This window comes from Mesoplodon bidens, assembly GCF_964165515.1.
Source record: "Mesoplodon bidens genome assembly, chromosome: 10".
NCBI classification, from domain to species: Eukaryota; Metazoa; Chordata; class Mammalia; order Artiodactyla; family Ziphiidae; genus Mesoplodon; species Mesoplodon bidens.
Window position 1 is genome coordinate 97,122,836 of NC_138172.1, and position 21,519 is coordinate 97,144,354.

General features: G+C 41.8%; 1 protein-coding gene across 4 annotated transcripts in view; it reads left to right on the forward strand.

Moving 5' to 3' along the window:
• Nucleotides 1–18,779, forward strand: part of ADTRP (androgen dependent TFPI regulating protein) — a gene marked incomplete at its 3' end in the record, with an annotated part of 66,192 nt that extends 47,413 nt beyond the window's left edge. For 2 of the 4 annotated variants that reach the window (XM_081246631.1, XM_081246632.1), the window contains 2 exons: nt 2,355–2,506; nt 17,918–18,779. In XM_081246631.1, coding sequence (XP_081102757.1) covers nt 2,355–2,506; nt 17,918–17,952 — 187 coding nt within the window. Of the gene's footprint in view, nt 1–2,354; nt 2,593–17,917 lie in introns of those variants that run through there. The other 2 variants (XM_081246629.1, XM_081246630.1) reach the window with 1 other exon arrangement.
• Nucleotides 18,780–21,519: the final 2,740 nt, after the last annotated feature.

The following is a 21,519-nucleotide window of genomic DNA, read 5'->3' on the forward strand; positions in this document are numbered from 1 at the left end:
TTATTTTTGGCTGCGTTGGGTCTTCGTTGCTGTGCATGGGCTTTCTCTAGGTGCGGCGAGCGGGGGCTACTCTTCATTGAGGTGTGCTGGCTTCTTTTCTGCTGAGCACGGACTCTAGGTGCACAGGCTTCAGTAGTTGCAGCATGTGGGCTCAGGAGTTGTAGCACGCAGGTCCTAGAGCACAGGCTCAGTAGTTGTGGTGCATGGGCTTAGTTGCTCCGTGACATGTGGGATCTTCCTGGACCAGGGCTCGAACCCATGTCCCCTGCATTGGCAGGCGATTCTTAACCACTGTGCCACCAGGGAAGTCCCAGGATTTCCTTCCTTTTAAAGGTTGCATAATATTCCATTGTGTGTATATAACTGTACTACATTTTATTTATCTGTTTGTCCTTAAATGGACACTTGGGTTGCTCCCATATTTTAACTACTGTGAATAATGCTGCTATGAACATGAGAGTACAAATATCTCTTTGAGTCTTTGCTTTTAATTCTCTGAAGTATGTACCCAGAAATGGAATTGCTGGATCATATGGTAATTCTAGGTTTAATTTTTTGAGGAACTGCTATACTATTTTACACAGCAGTGACACCATCTTACATTCCTACCAACAGTGCACAGGGGTTCCAATTTCTCCACACACTCTTCAACACTTTATATTCTCTGGGGGTTTTTTGATAGAAGATACCCTAATAGGTGTGAAGTGGTATCTCTTTATAGTTTTGATTCACATTTCCCTAATGATTAGTGACACTGAGTATCTTTTCATGTGTTTGTTGGCCATTTGTATATCTTCTTCATAGAAATGTCTCTTCAAGTCCTGTGTCCATTTTTAATTGGATTGTTTATTTTTTGTTGTTGAGTTCTAGGAGTTCTATATATATTCTGGATAATAATCCCATATCAGATGCATGATTTGAAAATATTTTTCCCATTCTATAAGTTGCCTTTTTATTCTGTTGACTGTGTCCTTTGATGCATAGAGATGACTTCTTAAATTTTATGCCATAGGTGCCTCCCTTGCCTCACCCTAGTCCTGGCCCTGATGTTAGCCCCTCTCTTCCAACAAAGCATTTGACAAACTTAAAGTATTTGAAACAACCAAGATTGCACTTGGGTTCTGAAAGTTTAATTAAGCACAGAATTTCATTCTTCCATCTGAACTCCTTTGACAACCTGGGATATCCAAATATGAACGTTGTTTCTGAAGCATAACCTAGGCTATCCTAATTTTTACAAGAGATGAATAGCCTCAAAGAAAGATTGCTGAGGCGACACCCACTGTGTATTCCCTCAGAGGATAGAAGCTTTTAAACTCTTATAAAATGATTACAATCTGCCAGGCACTGTTCTATGTAATTTACATGTGCTAAATTAACTCCCTTAATCTTTACAATAGCCTTATAAGCTATATGCTGTTTGTACCCCTACTTTATACATGAGGGTAGGGGGAGAGAAGAGTTGAATAAGTTAGTGAAGGTAACACACCTAGGAGGTAGCACACCTAGGATTCGAATCACAGAAGCCTGGTTCCATATTCCGTACTCTTAACTGATTATAAACTGTAGCTGATACATCATCTTCCCCATATTTAATTTTAAAAGTTATTTCAGACTTTGGCATCTTCCGGTGCAGTTTGTTTCCAGCAAACTGCATTTTTAGGCTTCACTTAGACATCGTGGCTCCTCTCCTAGCATTTCTTTTCCTTCTCTTGGCTGACAGAAATGATTTATATTCTACCCTCACATGAGCAAGATCTGAGCCTCCTGTAGATCCATCTATTCCTACTTAATACTCTATCCGTGGCTATTTCCACGAGCTGAAATCTAGGCCTACAATTAAACCCCAGGTCTACTCTATTATAGTAATAATGCTCAATCTCTGCCTCTCCTACCCCAACAGGCTTGGAGAGCTAATGGAAAGCTATACTTAACTCTTAGGCACAGAAAAGCAAACCCCACTTGTCTGGCTGAGAGTGAGCAAATGGGCACCATCTTAGCAAGTTCAATGTCTCAGCAGGTCATATCTTTCAGGGAAAGAAATAATTCATGTTCTTATACATTTTGTTTGGTTAATGATGTGTTCAGTGTTTTCCCATATTCTTTTACCATCATTGAATTTTAATGGATTAGGTAAAATAGCCAAGCCCAGCGCCTGAAACAGAATGTCTCAATGAATCAGTCTATTTATCCAGAAAATACTCACTTCTGCAGGTTCGGGAAACACCTCGGCTGTTAAATGTCCCCTGTGGCTTCTTTTCCTCTGCCTGGACTCCAGAACCCCAGTGATCTTGAAGAGACTATGGCTTTTTTCCCCTGCTGTCCTAATCATTGTGATTTGTCATTTTCTGCAGGGTACTATGGATCTACTCTGAGACGGGTACATGGGTGTATCCCGTGTTTGCCAAACTCAGCCCAGCGGGTCTAGCAGCCTTCTTCTCTCTCAGCTACATCTTTAGCGTCGGCATCTACCTATTTGGAGAGAAGCTCAACCACTGGAAATGGGGTCAGTTCATTTCTCTCTTACCTACAGAAACACTTCTTCGTTATGCTCTCTGGACTCCTCCTGGAAACAGAAGGAGAAACCAGTAAAGCAGAAGGCAGTGATGTTTGATGCCTTTGTCCAAAGCGGGCAAAGGAAAAGCCTGGGGGAAGTTCGTACTTTCTCAAAGGACCCCATCAAATTATCTCCCCTCCTCCTCCAAACAACACCTCATTTAGCTTTAAGGCTAAAAATCATCTTGTTTAGAGAGCTTAGGACCCAGAGAGCATGGGTATCACCAACCCCTGCATGAAAAAATGGGCTCAAGTTCTCTCCCTCCCTTAAGTGAGGACTTGAGGTTCACAAGTTATTAAATGCCAAGAATTCCTCTTTGAAAGAAATGGATCCAGATGACCCTCTCAGCTCTTCCACCCTCAGCAGTGCCTTCCCTGATGTGTTCCCATCCCTCTCTCATGAGGTTGCTTCTCAACCTTTAGTAAAGTGTTCACCAGGTAGAATCACACCCTGTACTTGAGACTGAAATTCTCACTTGGGGTTTCAGGCAATGTGAATATGCCAGTAAGCTAAGCTTTCTAATTATAGGTAGGCAGAACCACGTTGCTTCTTCAAAGAAAAAAAGCAATCTTAACTTAGTTGATTTCAAAGAGGAAGATTTTATTCTCTCCCTGCTTCCCCTACTGCCCTTACCCCCAGAATATTTTCTGTCGGAAAAGTAACCACCAAAAAGTCAGGTTGAAAAATAGCCAGGATTTTTTTACCTATCCAAGGAGGAGTGCAGGAACTCCACTCTGATTTTGTATATAAGGAAGGCAAGAGTCACACACAGTCCCCCACATCACACACCCACATGCCATTCTGTTCTATTAAAATAGAAGTGGCATCTTCCGCCCAATCTATGAACTGGTGTGAAAACATAAGCCTGTGTATGCAAAAAAAATGACAGTTTCAGAAGGTTCAGTACAAGAGTCTGTATTTCTGAGAGGAGACTGAGACCCTGGAGAAATAAGCATGCAACTTGGCTTTTTCACATATTTTCTGCTCTTGGAGAATTTAACTGGTTGAGAAAGCCTCAGAGGCAATATCCTCCTTGAAAGCAAACACTTAAAAAATGTAATACTAAAAATGACTCAAAAAATCAGGATTTCAAATCACAGGAAATTATCCAGAAAAAAATGTGTTGACATTTCAGATGTGCTGACATCTAATTCTAACTAGTTTTGGCTCCTTGAAGTTCTGGGTAAATTGTTGATGCCGTCCCCAAGTCTATATTAAAAAAAAAAAAAAGAAATAAAGCAAGACACTAATCCATTTTTTTGGCAGAAAATGTGCAGAGAAAAAAAGTGATTACTCAGTGCTTAGAGAACAATAACTTTTTAAATCAATACTATTTTCAACACAAAGCTCTTTTTAATAAGCTTCATTGTTTAAGTGCTATATCCAATTTTCCACTACAGTTGAATCCCAATGAGCAAACAGGCTGGCATCAACATGTGGACCCTCATTTGCATCATGCATATGTGAATGTTCATGTGAACGACGGACACTAGCGTCAGTGGCTATGTGTCTCTCTCTTCTCTCTAGATTTTTAACTCCTTAAGAATAGAATGGGTAAAAAGTTCTATATAGCATCAGAATAGGATCATAAGTGTGTTAAATTCTGAACTGATCTTAATTATAGATGGTTAACTAAGAAATTATAAAGAGAAATTAGATCATTTAAAATTCCAGTGGCAGTGAACACTTAAATCACCTAAAACCAAACACAGCTACATATGTGAACACATTTTCCCGTGTCCTATTCCGCTGAAAGCACTGTAAGTCTTCCCTCATCAGATGAAAATCCAAGCCCTTGGCATGGCACACTGTGACCCAGTCCCTGCCTTGACTCTTAACCCTCCTTCTTCTAAACTTGTTCCCCAGCAGCACGGAACCATTTGTTTTCCCTACACATTGATGTTTCTCACCTCCATGGGCTCTCTCACTTCCCCCAGTCTTTGCCTGTCTCACACCCACTCATTCATTTCAACTCACCTCTTCTAGGAAGCCTCCCCTGGTCTGCCCCAAGATTTGTTTTTACACTAGACCCTGAGTTTCTTAAGGGGTAGAAGTATGTCTTATCCATCTTTGAATCCCATTTCCATTAGCTTCCCCAATATTAAATGGATCAATCAACACAAATAGAGAATATTCAAGGTCTCTTCTCTCTAGGCATTAAATGGGACTTTGCGCAGTTGTTCTGGAGACAGTGGTCAAGGAGTGACTCTACTGGTTGGAGATTAAAGTGTTGGACAGGGAGTTTAGGAGCATAGGAGGGTATGATATGGTACACTGGTTAGAGAGTTGTTGAAAAAGAGATGAAAATTAGGGCAGGCAATACAAAACAGGAGAAGAGCATCGGAAAAGGAATCAAGAAAACTAGGATATGTCCTTCACCTGGCCACAAACCAACCATGTATCCTGTATTAATGCATTTCAACTCCTCGCGGATGAGACGACCTATAAGAAAGGCAACTGCACATCTCAGTTTGCCTAGGACAGTCCTGGTTAATGCCTGCTGTGCCAGTGTGAATAGAATTTTACATTGTCTAGGCTTGGACAACACATTGTATGGTCCCTCTATCTCTGAGTCCCTCTCTAAACCCTCTGTTCTGGATCTATGGAAACATGTAAGTGGCCACCTACTCTGTCCAAATTCAGGGCTAATTCTACTTTCTCACCTTTTCCCACAGCCTGAGCTTCCTTGGATGAGAGCAGAAATTCAAAGGAGTGCTTTAGTGATGCAGTGGGCGGCCGTGGTTTGGAGAAAAGTTCTGTGCCTGATTGCCTGGGTTCCTACCTTGGGCTTACCACTTATAGACCTGTTTCACTGGGCAAGGCACTCAATGTCTTCGTGTTCTAGTTTTCTCTTGCACAGCATGGAGACAATATTAGTACCCTCCTCGTGGGATTCTGGAGGATCATAAATGACTTGGGAAGTGTCAACTGCCAAGTATAGGGTCAGCATGGAGACAATATTAGTACCCTCCTCGTGGGATTCTGGAGGATCATAAATGACTTGGGAAGTGTCAACTGCCAAGTATAGGGTCTGGCACACAGGGTTAGTCACTACTGCTGTTAATTACATTCTTTCCAAGGAAAAATCAGTAACCTTCTTTTCTCTGTGGATATTCCAATCATCCCCTTCAATTTCACGCATAAATTACCAGTTTCCCCAGCCGAAGGTGATTAAAAGTAACAACCACCTAACTGAATGCAAACTGACAGAGATGGTGTAGTTCCTGAAGAACTTACAGAGTGAAATAGGTTAGGCTGATTGAGATTAGAACTGATTAGAATCTCTGCTTCTGAAATTTCTGAGCCACAGTGTGGCCTGGTTGGGAGTCACCAGCCAACTAACCAAGTGATCAAGAAGTATCAGTCAAGACCCAGGTAATAAGCAAGTATCTCTCTAGCAGTAATGCTCGATCTTGACTGCACATTACAAAATCACTAGGGGAACTTTAAGAATACTAACTCCCAGGTCCACCCCAGACCAATTAAATCTATCTATGGAGATGGGGACTCAGCACTGGTATTTTTAAAAGCTTCCCAGTTATTTTAATTTGCAGTCAGGGTCAAGAACCACTGTCACAGAACAGCACTTCTCAAACTTGTATGTGCCCGCAAATCTTGTTAAAATTAGGATCTTGTTAAAATGCAGATTCTCATTCAGTAGATCTGGAGGACAGCTTGGGATTCTGCCCTTCCAACATGTGCCCCAGACAGACGGACACTGCTGGTCTGAGAGGAAGGCCCTTATGTGCCACAGGACCCTGAACTCCTTTCAGTTTAAATAGTTATGTCTACAAGCATCCTTGTCTGATGTGGTGTTCTCCCAAGTCAGCTGCTTGGCTGAGAAGGGTGTTGGAAATGATGGTCACATCTACCCACTTTCTACCTCCTTGTGTGTCATGTCAGTGGGTGAAAATGAAGAAGAGGTTGAGAAGGGCAATAATAAGGAGTGACACCAGGAATCAAATGTAAACTTGTAAAGTGTGTGACATTCTCCAGGGGTATACGGATGCAGAGAGCTGACCCTGTGCGCCAGAGAGACAACTGTTGTCAAGCCCTCAGGAAGGTCCTGCTGGCCTTCAATAAGCTCTCAAGAGGTTCCAGAGGGCCACCCTGCTTGACTTGTCACCATCTCATTTCCTGACCTGTGCTAGCTTTTCCGTGTCATGGAACAGAAGGGTGGACAAGCACTGAGTCAATTACTGGGACCAGATACCCACCAGGAAAGAGTCAATTTCTACTTTTCAGGCAGAGCTAGGTGAAACACTGATTTCAAACAATGATGGAAGCTGGCAGGGGGAAGCAGTCTTTGGTAGATCACTGAAAACTTGTCTCACCATGTCTGAGCATCTAGGGATACTCCAGACAGATTATTTCCACTCTGAATGGGGGAAAGGGGCTGTCAGGGGGTCCCAGTATAGGCCTCCTTCTCTGCCACTTAACTACTTAATTTTCTCTTTTTTTCCTTCTTGATAAGACATAAGGATGCCAACACCAGGACACAAGTCCATCAGGAAGAGAAACCCAATCTACAAGATCTACCAGGCACTGAAAGGGGCTAAGTGCCTCCAGGACAAAATGGAGGGCCTCTTATATGTAGGTGTAGCTGGAGGGGCAGTCAGCTTACCTGTGGCCCATGGCCCCTCTCCTTACATTCACTGAGGGATATATGCCAGGGGTATCCTTTGTCAGGGCCCAAGACCACAGATCCTTTTCACCCAGGATGGTTTATAAGCTGAAAATTCCAATCTGGCCAAGTGACCATGTGACAGTGCCTTGGACAGAATGATATTAAAACCTTCCTTTAGGGCTTCCCTGGCGGCGCAGTTGTTGAGAGTCCGCCTGCCGATTCAGGGGACGCAGGTTCGTGCCCCGGTCCGGGAAGATCCCACATGCGGCGGAGCGGCTGGGCCTGTGAGCCATGGCCACAGAGCCTGCGCATCCAGAGCCTGTGCCCCACAATGGGAGAGGCCACAACAGTGAGAGGTCCGTGTACTGCAAAAAAAAAAAAAAAAAAAAAAAAAAAAAACATAAAACAAAAAACTTCCTTTAATACTATTTCCTACAGATTAGATTTATTTAAAGGAGATTTTATTGTTGAAAGCTGCTCAGAGGGCATCTAGTTTACCTCCTTAGTTTTACCCATGAAGAAATTTATTATAAGGTCTGTCTATCTTGCATGTTGTCCCTAATAATTTCATTAAAAAAAATCTTATCGTGAGTTGACTCCACATGTATTTATAAGGCATGGCCTCACTGGGCACCATTTAGTCCATTAGAAAAATACATCTCCTTTTTGCATTCTTGCCCTAACTTCATCTCCCTAAGCTCCAAAAGAGTCCACGAGGGATTATCACTTCTCCCTCTTCCTCAGCCTCTTTCCCCACTAGGGTTTCTCCAGCCAGCTCTCAACTCCAGCTCCTCCTACTACTTCTGCACTGTGACGCGTACTCATGCTCTTGTACTCAACCACATGCAAATCTTGTACTCACTTGTACTCACTATGTTCAAATCTCATTCTTCTAACACCTCATGTCCCCCCCACAATCTGCCTTCTCACCCTTTTCCAAGCCAAGCCTCTAAAACCAGGCAAATGTTCTTCAAATTTTCAGTTCGAAGTCTAGCAGTAGCTTTTGTGATGGTAGATACATAGGTGTAAATCTTTTTTTTTAATAGTATGCTTTTACTTATCCTGTGTTCCAACTATTGGAATAATAAGGTATATAATTACATATGTATCCATAGTGATGTTGACTACAGGAATGGTTTCCCTTACCACGCCAGCAGAAAATGTTTGAATCTTTCATGAGACGAACATGAAATGTTTGGCCTAAAATACCTCTACTCCTTGGTACTAACATAGGATAAAGAAAGGACTAAAATAATCCAGGGTGGGAGGAGATCAAAATGGCATAGTAGGACGACACTGGGCTCACCTTCCCTCATGAACACATCAAAACTACAACTGCGTATAGAGCTTCTCTCGCTGAAATTGACCTGGGGACTACCAGAACAGCTATTCTACAACCAAGGCTGTGAAGAAAGATCCACACGGAGTTGAGTAGGAAGGGAGAAGAAGCGATCTGGTCAGCACCCGCACCACTGGTGGGGGACACAGAGGAGGAGGGGGCTATCACAAGTTAAGGGATCCTCCCTGGGGAACGAGGGGTGCGAGCCATGTATTAGGCACCTCAGCCCTTGGGTCTGACATGGGGAAGACGAGCCCCCTTGGCTGGCTTGAAAACCAGTGGGATTTACTAATAAGGGCTGTAAGAAACTGAGACTCCACTCTTGAAGAGCACACGCACAGATCTGCTTACTCCAGATGATAGCAAAGAGGCAACTGACTGAAAAATGCCTAGGGACCGTCCCAGTGTGCCCCCAGCCTGCACCAGGCCCCTGCTGCAGCCCCTCTTGCTCCAGCACTGCTCTCCGCTAAGGCAGAGGCTGTCACTGCCCACGAGAATGTGCACACTTGGAGGCAACAGAGCTGGCTTGGACCCTGACCCTGCCTCTGACCAGGGTAGAGGCAACCATTACCAGCTCACGAATATCTGCCCACACTCCGGATGGAGACTGCCATCGCTGGAACACAGATCTCTGTGCACACTTGGGGGAGGAGGGGTGGGGTCAGCTCAGTGGCATGGCACTAACCCCTGCAGCCCTGACCCAGCCTCTAACTGAGGGCACACACTGGGGAAAAAGTAAAACCAGCACAGGAGTGCGGCCCCAAGACCTTAGGCCCTGACCTTGTCCCAAACCAAGATGGAGACTGCCATCATACCCAAGAGAAACCCAGCTCCCTCAGGGCTCCGGCTCCAGCCACTCTGCCCTCACCCCCACCCCCAACAGAGCAGTGACAGTCATCAAGCACAGCAGCAGCCCTGGCTTGTACCCGGCTCTGGCTCTAGCCCCCTCCAACTCCAGGCCTACCTCCCACCAAGGCAGTGGCTACCAGCACACCCTGGGGGAAGATGCAGATCATGCTCACCTCAAATCCAGCTCTCCCACCAAAGCCACTGGGCTCACGCAGACTGCACAGGAATGGTCCCACACGAGGACATGACATCAAGACTAGGACAGGCAACTTTTTCACCTGATTTCACACAGACGAAGAAAGTTAAACAAAATGGGAAGACAAAATGAAACAAGAAAAAAATACCTGAAAAAATGCTAATGAAACAGAGATAAATGATTTGCCTGACAAAGAGTACAAAGGGGGCTTCCCTGGTGGCGCAGTGGTTGAGAATCTGCCTGCTAATGCAGGGGACACGGGTTCGAGCCCTGGTCTGGGAGGATCCCACATGCCACAGAGCAACTAGGCCCATGAGCCACAACTACTGAGCCTGCGCATCTGGAGCCTGTGCTCCACAACAAGATCGGTCACAATAGTGAGAGGCCCGCGCACCGTGATGAAGAGTGGCCCCCACTTGCCACAACTAGAGAAAGCCCTCGCACAGAAACGAAGACCCAACACAGCAAAAATAAATAAATTAATTAATAAACTCCTACCCCCAACATCTTAAAAAAAAAGAGTACAAAGAAATAGTAATGAAAATATTAACTGAACTGGGGAAAAGAATAGATGAACACGATGAGAATTTAACAGAGAACTAGAAAATACAGGAAATGGGCCTCCCTGGTGGCGCAGTGGTTGGGAGTCCGCCTGCCGATGCAGGGGATACGGGTTCGTGCCCCGGTCCGGGAGGATCCCATATGCCGCGGAGCGGCTGGGCCCATGAGCCATGGCTGCTGAGCCTGCGCATCCGGAGCCTGTGCTCCGCAACGGGAGAGGCCACAACAGTGAGAGGCCCGCTTACCGCAAAAAAAAAAATTAAAAAAAAAAAATACAGGAAAGAATCAGTCAGAGTTGAAGAATACAATAACTGAAATTAAAAATACACTAGATGGCATGAACAGGAGATGAGGTGATATAGAACAATGCATAAGCAATCTGAAAGACAGAATAATGGAAGTCACCAATCAGAACAGCAAAAAGGAAAACAAATTTTAAAATATAAGAATGGCCTAAGGGACCTCTGGGACAACATCAGTCGTACTAACATTTGACTTATAGGGTTCCCAAAAGGAGAAGAGAGAGAAAAAAGGGTAGAAAATGTATTTGATAAAACTGTGACTCAAAACTTCCCAAACCTGAAGAAGGAAACAGATACCCAGGTACAAGAAGCACAGAGAGTTCCAAACAAGATGAACTCAAAGAGACCCACACCAAGACATAATCATAATTAAAATGGCAAAAGTTAAAGATAAAAAGAGAATTCTAAAGGCGGCAAGAGAAAAACAAAGAGTCACATACAAGGGAACCCCCATAAGGCTATCAACTGATTTTGCAGCAGAAACTTTGCAGGCTAGAAGGGAGTGGCATGATATAGATAAAGTGCTGAAAGGAAAAAATTTACAACCTGGGATACTCCTCCCAGCAAGGTTATCATTCAGAACTGAAGGAGAGATAAAGAGTTTCTCAGACAAGCAAAAACTAACATTCATCAATACTAAACCAATCTTACAGGAAGTGTTAAGGAGTCTTTAAATGAAAATGAAAAGGCTATATCAAGAGATAAATTATAGGAAGGGGAAAATCCCACTAGTAAAGACAAATATCCTATAGTAAAGACTAGACAAAAATCCTACTAGTAAAGACTGTGGATCAACCACTGAAATAAGCTCATATGAAGGTTAAAAGACAAAAATGTAAAATCAACTGTAACTACAATAAACAGGTAAGGGACAGATATGAAGATGTAAAATATTACATCAAAAATACAAAACATGGTGGGGGGGAAATGTAGACCTTTTAGAATGTGTTTGAACTTAAAGGACTACCAGTTAAAAATAAATATAGTTATAGAGCCATATATATGAACTGCATGATAACCACAAGTCAAACAACTACAATATATATACAAAAACTAGAAAGGAACATAAACGTAACATTAAAGAAAATCATCAAATCACAAGGGAAGAGACCATAAGAAGAAGAAGAGATAGAAAAGAACTACAAAAACAATCAGAAAACAAATAACAAAATGACATTAAGTACATACCTATTAACAATCACTTTAAATAAAAATGTACTAAATGCTCCAATCAAAAGACATAGGGTGGCTGACTGAATAAAAAAACATGCTGCCTACAGGAGACTCCCTTCAGAGCTAAGGACACACAGACTGTAAGTTAGGGGATGGAAAAAGATATTGCATGCAAATGGAAATGAACAGAAAGCTGGGGTAGCAATGCTCATATCAGACAAAGTAGACTTTAAAACAAAGTCTGTAATAAAAGACAAAGAAGAGCATTACATAATGATAAAGGGATCAATACAAGAAGAAGCTATAATGTTCATAAACATATATGCATCTAGTATAGGAGTACCTAAATTTATAAAGCAAACATTAACAGACATAAAAAGAGAAATTGACAATAATACAATAATAGGGGACTTCAACACCCCACATACATCAATGGACAGATCATCCAGAAAGCAAATCAATGAGGAAACAGTAGACTTAAGTGACACACTAGAGTAGTTGGACTTATAACTACAGGACATTCCATCCAAAAAAGCAGAATACACATTCCTTTTAAGTGCACATAGAGTATACTCCAGGATAGATCACATTCCAGGTCACAAAACAAGTCTCAAAAAAATTTAAGAGGATAGAAATTGTATCAAGCATCCTTCCTGACCACAGCAGTATGAAACTAGAAACCAATTATAGGAAGAACTTAGAAAAACACAAACACATGGAGGCTAAACAACATGCTGCTGAAAAACCAAGGGGTCAACAAAAAAATTGAAGAGGAAATCAGAAGATGCCTCGAGACAAATGAAAATAAAAACACAACTTTCCAAAATCTATGGGACACAGCAAAAGCAGTCCTAAGAGGAAAGTTAACAGTGATACAGGCATACCTCAAGAAAGAAACAAACAAAAAACTCAAACAACCTAATCTACCATCTGAAGGGATCAGACAAAGAACAAAAAGCCCAAAATCAGCAGAAGGAAGGAAATAATAAAGATCAGAGAGAAAATAAAATAGAGATTAAAAAATAGAAAAGATCGATAAAAGCAAAAGATGGTTTTTTGAAAAGACAAACAAAATTTATAAGCTTTTAGCTAAGGCTCATCAAGAAAAAAAGAAAGGACCCAAATAAAATAAGAAACGAAAGAGGAGAAATAACAAACTATATCACAGAGATACAAAAAACCAGAAGAAATCACTACAAACAGTTGTATGCCAACAAACTGGACAATGTAGAAGAAATGGATAAATTCCTAGAAACATACAACCTTCCAAGACAAAATCAGGAGGAAATAGATCATCTGAACAGACCGATTACTAGTATTGTAATTGAATCAGTAGTCAAAATACTCCCAAAACAAACAGAAGTCCAGGACTGGACAACTTCACAGGGGAATTCTACCAAACATATAAACAAGAGTTAATACCTATCCTTCTCAAACTATTCCAGAAAATTGAAGAGGAGGGAACATTCCCAAATTCATTCTATGAGGCCACCATTACTCTGATACCAAAACTAGACGAAGACACTACACAAAAAGAAAATTACAGGCCAATATTCCTGATAAATATAGACATAAAAACTCTCAACAAAATATTAGCAAACTGAATTCAATAACATATACAAAGGATCATACACCATAATCAAGTGGGATTTATTCCAGGGACACAAGAATGATTCAATATCTGCAAATCAATCAATGTGATATACCACATTAACAAAATGAAGGATAAAAATCACATGATAACCTCAATAGATGCAAAAAAAGCATCTGACAAAATTCAATACTCATTCACAATGAAAACTCTCAAAGTTGGTACAGAGGGAACATACCTCAACATAATAAAGGCCCACAGCTAACATCATATACAACAGTGAAAAGCAAAGTTTTTCCTCTACAATCAGGATCAAGACAAGGATGCCCACTCTCACCATTTCTATTTAAACTAGTATTGGAAGTCCTAGCCACAGCACTCAGACAAGAAAAAGAATTAAAAGGCATTCAGGGCTTCCCTGGTGGCGCAGTGGTTGGGAGTCCGCCTGCTGATGCAGGGGACACGGGTTCATGCCCCAGTCTGGGAAGATCCCACATGCCACGGAGCGGCTGGGCCCGTGAGCCATGGCCGCCGATCCTGCGCGTCCGGAGCCTGTGCTCCGCAATGGGAGAGGCCACAACAGTGAGAGGCCCGCGTACCGCAAAAAAAAATAAATAAATAAAAACATAAAGGCATTCAAATTGGAATGGAAGAAGTCAAACTGTTACTATTTGCAGATGACATGATACTATATATAGAAAACACTACAGTCTCCACCAAAAAAACCTATTAGAACAAATAAATGAATTCACTAAAGTTTCAGGATACAAGATTAATACCGAAATCTGTTGCTTTTCTATACACTAATAATGAACTATCGGACAGAGAAAGTAAGAAATCATCCCATTTACAATCACATCAGAAACAATAAAATATCTAGGAATAAACTCACCCAGTGAAGTGAAAGACTTATACCCTAAAAACATAAGGCACTGATAAAAGAAACTGGAGATGATACTATTAAATGGAAAGATTCTGTGTTCATGGATTAATATTGTTAAAATGTCCATACTGCCCAAAGCAATCTACAGATTCAATACAATCCCTATCGAAACACTCACATGACATTTTCACAGAACTAGAACAAAAATTCCCAAAATTTGTATGGAAGAACAAAAGTCCCTGAAGAGCCAAAGTATTCGCTGAGAGAAAAGAACAAATCTGGACGCATCATGTTCCCAGACTTCAGACTATACTACAAAGCTCAGTCATCACAACAGTATGATACTGGCACAAAAACAGACACACAGATCAATGGAACAGAATAAAGAGCCTAGAAATAAGCCCATGCACATATGGCCAATTAATCTACAACAAAGGAGGCAAAAATATAAAGCGGTAAAAAGACAGTCTCTTCAGTAAGTGGTGGTGGGAAAACTAGACAGGTATATGTGAAAGAATGAAATTAGAACATTTTCTCACACCATACAGAAAAATAAATTCAAAATGGATTAAAGACCTAAATGTAAGACCGGAAACCATAAAATTCCTAGAAGAAAACACAGGCAGTACATTCCCTGACATAAATCTTAGCAATATTTTTTTTGGATCTGTCTCCTTAGGCAAGAGAAACGAAAGCAAAAATAAATAAATAAGACTACATCAAATTAAACTTGAAAGCTTTTGCACAGTGAAGGAAACCAACAACAACGTGAAAGGACAACCTACTGAATGAGAGAAGATATTTGCAAATGATCTGTCTGATAACAGGTTAATATCCAAAATATTAAAGCGCTCATACGACTCAATATCAAGAAAACAAACAATCCAATTAAAATATGGGCAGAAGACTTGAATAGACTTTTTTCCAAAGAAGTCATACAGATGGCCAACCAGCACGTGAAAAGATGCTCAGCATCACTAATCATCAGGGAAATGCTAATCAAAACCATAGTGAGATATCACCTCACGCCTGTTAGAACAGCTATTATTGTCAAAAAGACAAATAATGATAAATGCTGGCAAGGATGGAGAGAAAAGGCAACCCTAGTACACACTGGTGGGAATGTAAATTGGTTCCTCAAAAATTAAAAATAGAACTACCATATGACCCAGCAATTCCACTCCTAGGTATACATCCAAAGAAAAGGAAAACACTAATTTGAAAAGATATATGCACCCCCAAATTTATAGAAACACTATTTACAATACCCAAGATATGGAAGCAACCTAAGTGTCCATCATCAGATGAATGGATAAAGAAGACAACATATGACTATTACTCAGCCAGAGAAAATAATGAAATTTTGCCATTTACAGCAACATGGATGGACCTGGAGGGTATTACACTTAGTGAAGTAAGTCAGACAAAGAAAGACAAATACTGTATGTTTTTACTTATATGTGGAATCTGAAAAATAAAATCGATGAATATAATAAAACAGAAAAAGACTCATAGATACACAAAACAAACTAGTGGTTACCAGTGGGGAAAGGGGTGGGGGAGGAGAAAGATAGGGGAAGGAGATCAAGAGGTACAAACTACTATGTATAAAATAAATAAGATACAAGGATGTAGTGTACAGCACAGGAAATATAACCAATATTTCATAGTAATTTTGAATGAAGTATAATCTATAAAAATACCAAATCACTATGTTGCATACCTAAAACTAATATAACATTGTAAATCAAATATACTTCAGTAAAACAAAAACTAAAACAAACGAAACCAGGGTGGACCTAACCCCCTAACCACCAACTAGGAGGTGTTCCACTGGGAAAGACTCCCTTCAATGAGGAGAAGAGTGGTAACAGGAACATTATTTCTCAACCAGTTTGAAATCCATTTTGTGAACTCTGGGTAAGATAATACGCTCTATTACGAAGTCAACACTTCCCTTATCTCCAGCCATGCACTGTGGAAACACGGTCAGAGATAAATTCTGAAGACTCAAAGAAGTCTAGAGACTGCTCAGCCTCATAGGAATTTAGGACTAAGGAACCATCCCCACCTGCTAGAAACAAAAAGAAAAATGTGATTTCTGTGATAGTCACACTGTGTAAGTCTCTACAGAATGAAATGACCGTTAGAGCTCCACACAGAGACACATCTGGGGATGGTGCCTTCTCTAGCACACGGGGGCGCATGTGGGACTTTCTTGGCACTCTATCTAGCTTCATGGTGTTGGACAGGGGAGACCCAGATTCACTGGAAGAAGCCATCTGCTCTCCTCCCCCAGGGGAACTTCCCACCACCACTTCTGCTCCCGCTTCTGCTGTTTCTAAGCCATCATGTTCTGGTGTGTTTCTTAACTGGAGAAGGAATCTCCAATCCTTGGAACCCTGGGTTGAAGAAGTGAGGTTCTGATTACAGTTAGATTCGAAGTGTTGAGGGTTGGTAACAACATGGATAAACAAAGTTTTAGGTGCCCTCAGAGTGACCACAGAGGGAACAACTTTGAGAAGTTTATACTGACCAAGCTCTTGAACACAGGAGAATTAATGTGTTATTTATCTGAAAACGGATTCATTAAAGGCCCTAAGTGTATACTTCAGAAAAGAGAAGATACTGTGTTTGTCCTTATAGACCTAATGTAGAGAAGACCTAACTGGGGAAAAATGAAAAACAAGTGGAAGCATAAATGAAAAGAACACGAAGCATGTAAAGCTGGATAAATCAGCTAGGCTTCACTGGAGTGACTGGATATAGTATGGATTGATGAGGAGTAGAAGAAAGGAGAAGACTGTGCCTGAAAATGTTGAGAGACATGAATTCAAGTGTGGCCATGAGGACTGTGTGATTAGGAGCTGTCTGCCCTAGAAAATCAGTGTGATGAGGGGGCCACAGGAGGACTTCAAGTCATCAGTCACTAAAGCCTCTGAGAAAGGGAGTTCCAGAAAATAAAATGATAAGATATTTAAAATTTACTATTAAAGATATAACTGATGGAGGGGGCAGGGTCTGAAGCATAAAGCATGGCATTGGGAGCTGAGATTGCTATGGTAATACCGAGCCAGAAGTAATAGGGCTGTAACTTCCAGAATGGATGAGAAGAGGCTGAGCTGAAAAAAGACTGCATTTGGCAACAGACAGGAAGGACAATGAGTTAATGAAGTTTTCAAAGCTTCAAAGTTTATGTAAAGATTTGTGATCATTAACTGTGGAGGTACCCGTCATTGGCCAAATGGAAGTCACTCTAGAAATCTAATGTTACAATTAGATTGGTAATTAGTAATTCCTAATTAGTAATAAGCTTATTACTTATTACAATTAGTAATAAACTTACTAAAAACTAAATCAATATGCCAGTACTTTTCTACCCAGGTCAATAAACTGATTTGGTGAGAGGTCACAGAATGGCCCCTAGTTAGGTGAATATCCATTCTTCTCTTTCCTCTCTCATTTGATGCGGTTTCTTCATCTCCATCTGCAAAGTCTCAAAGTTTGTTGATGAACTGTGTGCAGCCTACAAACACATGGCCAAAAGCAACAGCCATCAGTGGTTCACAGGACATATTCAGAGCCACGCGATATGAACTGCACCGCTGGTCAGCTGGGTGGCTGTGAGCCAGGCACCAAGTAGGACAGCAAGATGTCCCTTCTTGCCCTTGCGGCAGTGCTGGTTGTTTTCCAGAACTCTTTAAAATACATCAGCTTGCCTTCGGAAAAGCTTCCTCAACTTTCCACTGTCCCAAGTCAGGGTGAATGTCCACCCACAGAAGAATACCCATTAGGGAAACCCTGAAGGCTAAGGTCTCTTTCTGTTCTTGTTTGTGCAGGTGACACGACGCAGCCAAGGAAGAAGAGGAAGTGATTAGACTCCATTTTCCAAGAACTAAGGAAGAAGAAAACAGGAGAGTTTTTTTCATCTTTTTTTCTTCCTGGTGCAGGGAGGTGGTGGAGCAACATAGGAAGGTAAAAAGGACAGGGAATGATATTTAAATTTCATAAGAGAGTTATGACGGTAGCTGAATTTGAGGACTCTTGTCTTTTTAAAACTTTTACTGGACACACCCAAAACAATTCCTGCTGTCACAGAATTTGTTACATCCGTCTGACCTCTGTGGAGGATGGTCTGTGGTCAACATCTGGCCAAAAGCCAAAGAGACTCATGTAAATGTGGTGTTAGAGAATGTTTAGAGAGAGAAAGGAACTTAGGATCACCCAAACTATTCACTTTACAGAGGAGGATGCTGAGGACCTAGATGAGAAGTTACCTGCATGAGGCCAAAGAATTAGCCTCAGAACCAAAATAAAAGCTTTTGTCTCCCATATCTTCTAACTCCAAGTCCTGGGCCATTTTTTAATAATCCCAATTTTCCTAAAAAGAGGCACTTTCATAAGCTAGTTATTTTCATGGATTCCTCATCTATTTTTTTCTCAGTCTAAATGGAAATGTAGGGAGATGGCTGCTTCTGAAGTTGTCTGTCTACCTAGTATAATAGGAAATTAACTGGGGTAATGAGAAAATAAGTTATAAAAACTATTGGTAAATCTGTCCCTCTTGTGAGCAAGCATTTGGGGCAGGTAAACATTGAACACAGTGATATTGTCAAAACCTCTTCCATTGGTATATTGATTAATTTGTCAAATAAATGTACATTTTACTTGGGGAATAATCTGGATGGGAAGTGATATGATTATGAGGACCGCTGAGACAGCTTTCAGTACAAAGCACTTTGTTGCGGTAGCTTACGGTTTAACAAAGCTGACCGTCAGGTGATGAAGAGGCACGTTCATGAACCCTGCTGTGATTTTCCTAGAGGATTTTTCTGGGTCTTTATTGACAGACACATTTTGTAAAGAACACAAATGACTAGTGGTAGGTGAACATGTTCAAGTCCATCGATGGGTCAACAGGCCCATGTGGGTTGGGTGTGGGCACCAGAGTAAATTGTACTTGGGCTTCCCAACCTAACATTATAGAGGAGAAATCTGGTTGAAATGGACACCAAGGGCAGTCTGATAGGCTTAGAGAAGAGAGCAGACTATCCCAACAGGGCAGGTAGTCCATGGGAAGACTAGGACAGGCACCAAGAAAACTGCTTGAAACCTACTCCTCTACAGTTATACAAATATGAGCCTCAAGTCTTTTTGGATTAAGCTGGGAACACCACCTCTTTTCCCACACCTGCTGCTTCTTGACTGCTCCTAGCACCTGTCTCAGCAGGAGCCCAGAAGCAGTTGTCACAGTGGAAATTCTCCAAATGTGAAGCCCGCAGGGGATCACCCAAATTTTCCACACCCCAAAGATGACTTGGCCGGTATACTTCTCGGAGTCATAGTAAGCTCTTGGCTGCGATGAGCCTGCAGATTTCTATCTGTGGTTTCACTGTCCCCAGGACCAAATTAAACTGTGATTGCTGCATGACTGGCCACTGTGCAATACCTATTCCAACACCAGAAATACCTCAGAACCATTCCCCATTGAGTGTATACGTAAGCACACAGTGCTTCCTTGGTGCTGGTGTAGCTTAAGAAAGGAGAAGCAACAAAACACCTATAATGAACACTGACTAAACATTCATTAAAAGGGAGACAGTATTAGCTGCCTACATAAGGTTGTGTTTGGCCCTTAGTGGTTAGAAAACAACAATACAAACCAAATGATGAGAAAACCAGCAGTAATACTTGTACAGTGTCATGTAATTTAGAGCCACTCTCACCTCCATGACCTCGTTTTACCTTCACAAAAGTCTTAAAAGTAGAAAATGTATTATGTCCTCATTTTACAAACGAGCAAACTGAGTTTCTGATGTTGGTGTGCTGTAAATATTTAAAATCCAACTCTCTGGAAAAAAGAAAACTTTAAGGCCCTGATGTATAGTTTGCCCATTGCCATGGTGTAAACACTCCAACATGACCTTTTTCAAGCTACCAACATGTCACTGAATGCAGAGCTGGGAAGAGAGACGCAGAACCACTGAATCCTTGTGAGCCTGTACAAACTCTCTCCAGCACACCACTGGGTTCAGAGAAAGGGAAAAAACCGATCCCAGGTCACACAGATGGTTGATTCCCAAGCCCACCTTCCTTCCTCTTTATTACAGAACAAAGCAGGAACTGAGCATCTGGAAGCCTTTATTTTTAAAAGCAAAAATGTATGTACATCTGCAAGGTTACACAAAAGAAGGGGTTAGGGACCCCAACTTGGTGGAAACTCTCACCCATACAGGCAGGGGGAGGAGCTACACTACTGCTTCATGGACTGGTCCATACCTGTGCTTATAGTCTGTGCTATTTCACATGGGACACCAATGTTGAGTTTGGGGAGAAGACTTACCTTGTTTGCCTAAACAATACAGTAGCCCCATGCTCCCTGCAAATGGGCCATACATTTCTCCAGCTATTTTTGGGCCCTCTGCACCTACTCGCTTGCAATACTTGTCATAACAGGAAGTCAGTTTCGTATATCGTAATCCCCAAACACGCTGCGCCTGCACATGGGGAGTGTGAGGCAGGGTGAGGAAAGAGTGGGGAGGCTGGGCCTCCCAGAAGGCTGCTGGATGAGCACTGAACCCATCCCAAGTCTGGGCATACCCCCTGCGAGGGCACAAGTGTCAGCAACCAGAATCCATATCCAGATATTATTTTTCATTCTCATGCAGTTGGTGGTTCCTTATTTTTTTTTTAATAAAGCATTTGAGTAGGCAGCAAAGCCAGTCAGAACTGTTTATTTATAGCTGTGGATTTTCAATGCTGTATAAATTAGAAATCATTGCTGAATGAGGCCCGCGCCCACTCACACACCCAGGGCCGCTATCTATGAGTCCTTTCACACAGTTTGACTGTACACAGTCTAAAATGGGAGAAAATGACATGCTCCAAGTCAAATGATGGAGTCACAGCTAAACTGAAAAGCAGAAAACCAGCAATTATTTTTCTTCAGCACAATATGGGGAGTACGACAGGTGCAATTATCCAATATTATTTAACAGCACTGGTTTGTGGTGTAGGGAGAAAATAAAGGTTTCTGTGTCTTGGAGAGAAAAAAAAAAAAAAAAAGAGAGAGAGAGAGAGAGAAAGAACCAGCCTCTGGCTCCTGTTTCTGTGGATTAAGCTGTGTAATGTAAACTGAAACTGGCCTGGATTCCGAAAAGGGAAGGAAGAAACACCTGGCTCCCTTGCCCTGGCTCCCTGGAAGCTCACCACTTGCATCATCAGGGACTTTTGAGAAAGGCCCCTCTCCTTGGGGACCCTGAACATCCTTCTCAGAGGCAGTGGTTCCAGGTAAGACTGTGTGGAAGGCTGAGCTTCCTGAGCTCCTGTCCCTTAGAGGGAAACCATCTCCTGCGATGACTCCCCCTCCCTCAACTGAATTAAGATACAGTAAAAGAGAAGGCAGCCCACAAGAATAATTTTCATTCCCTTAATCAGACCT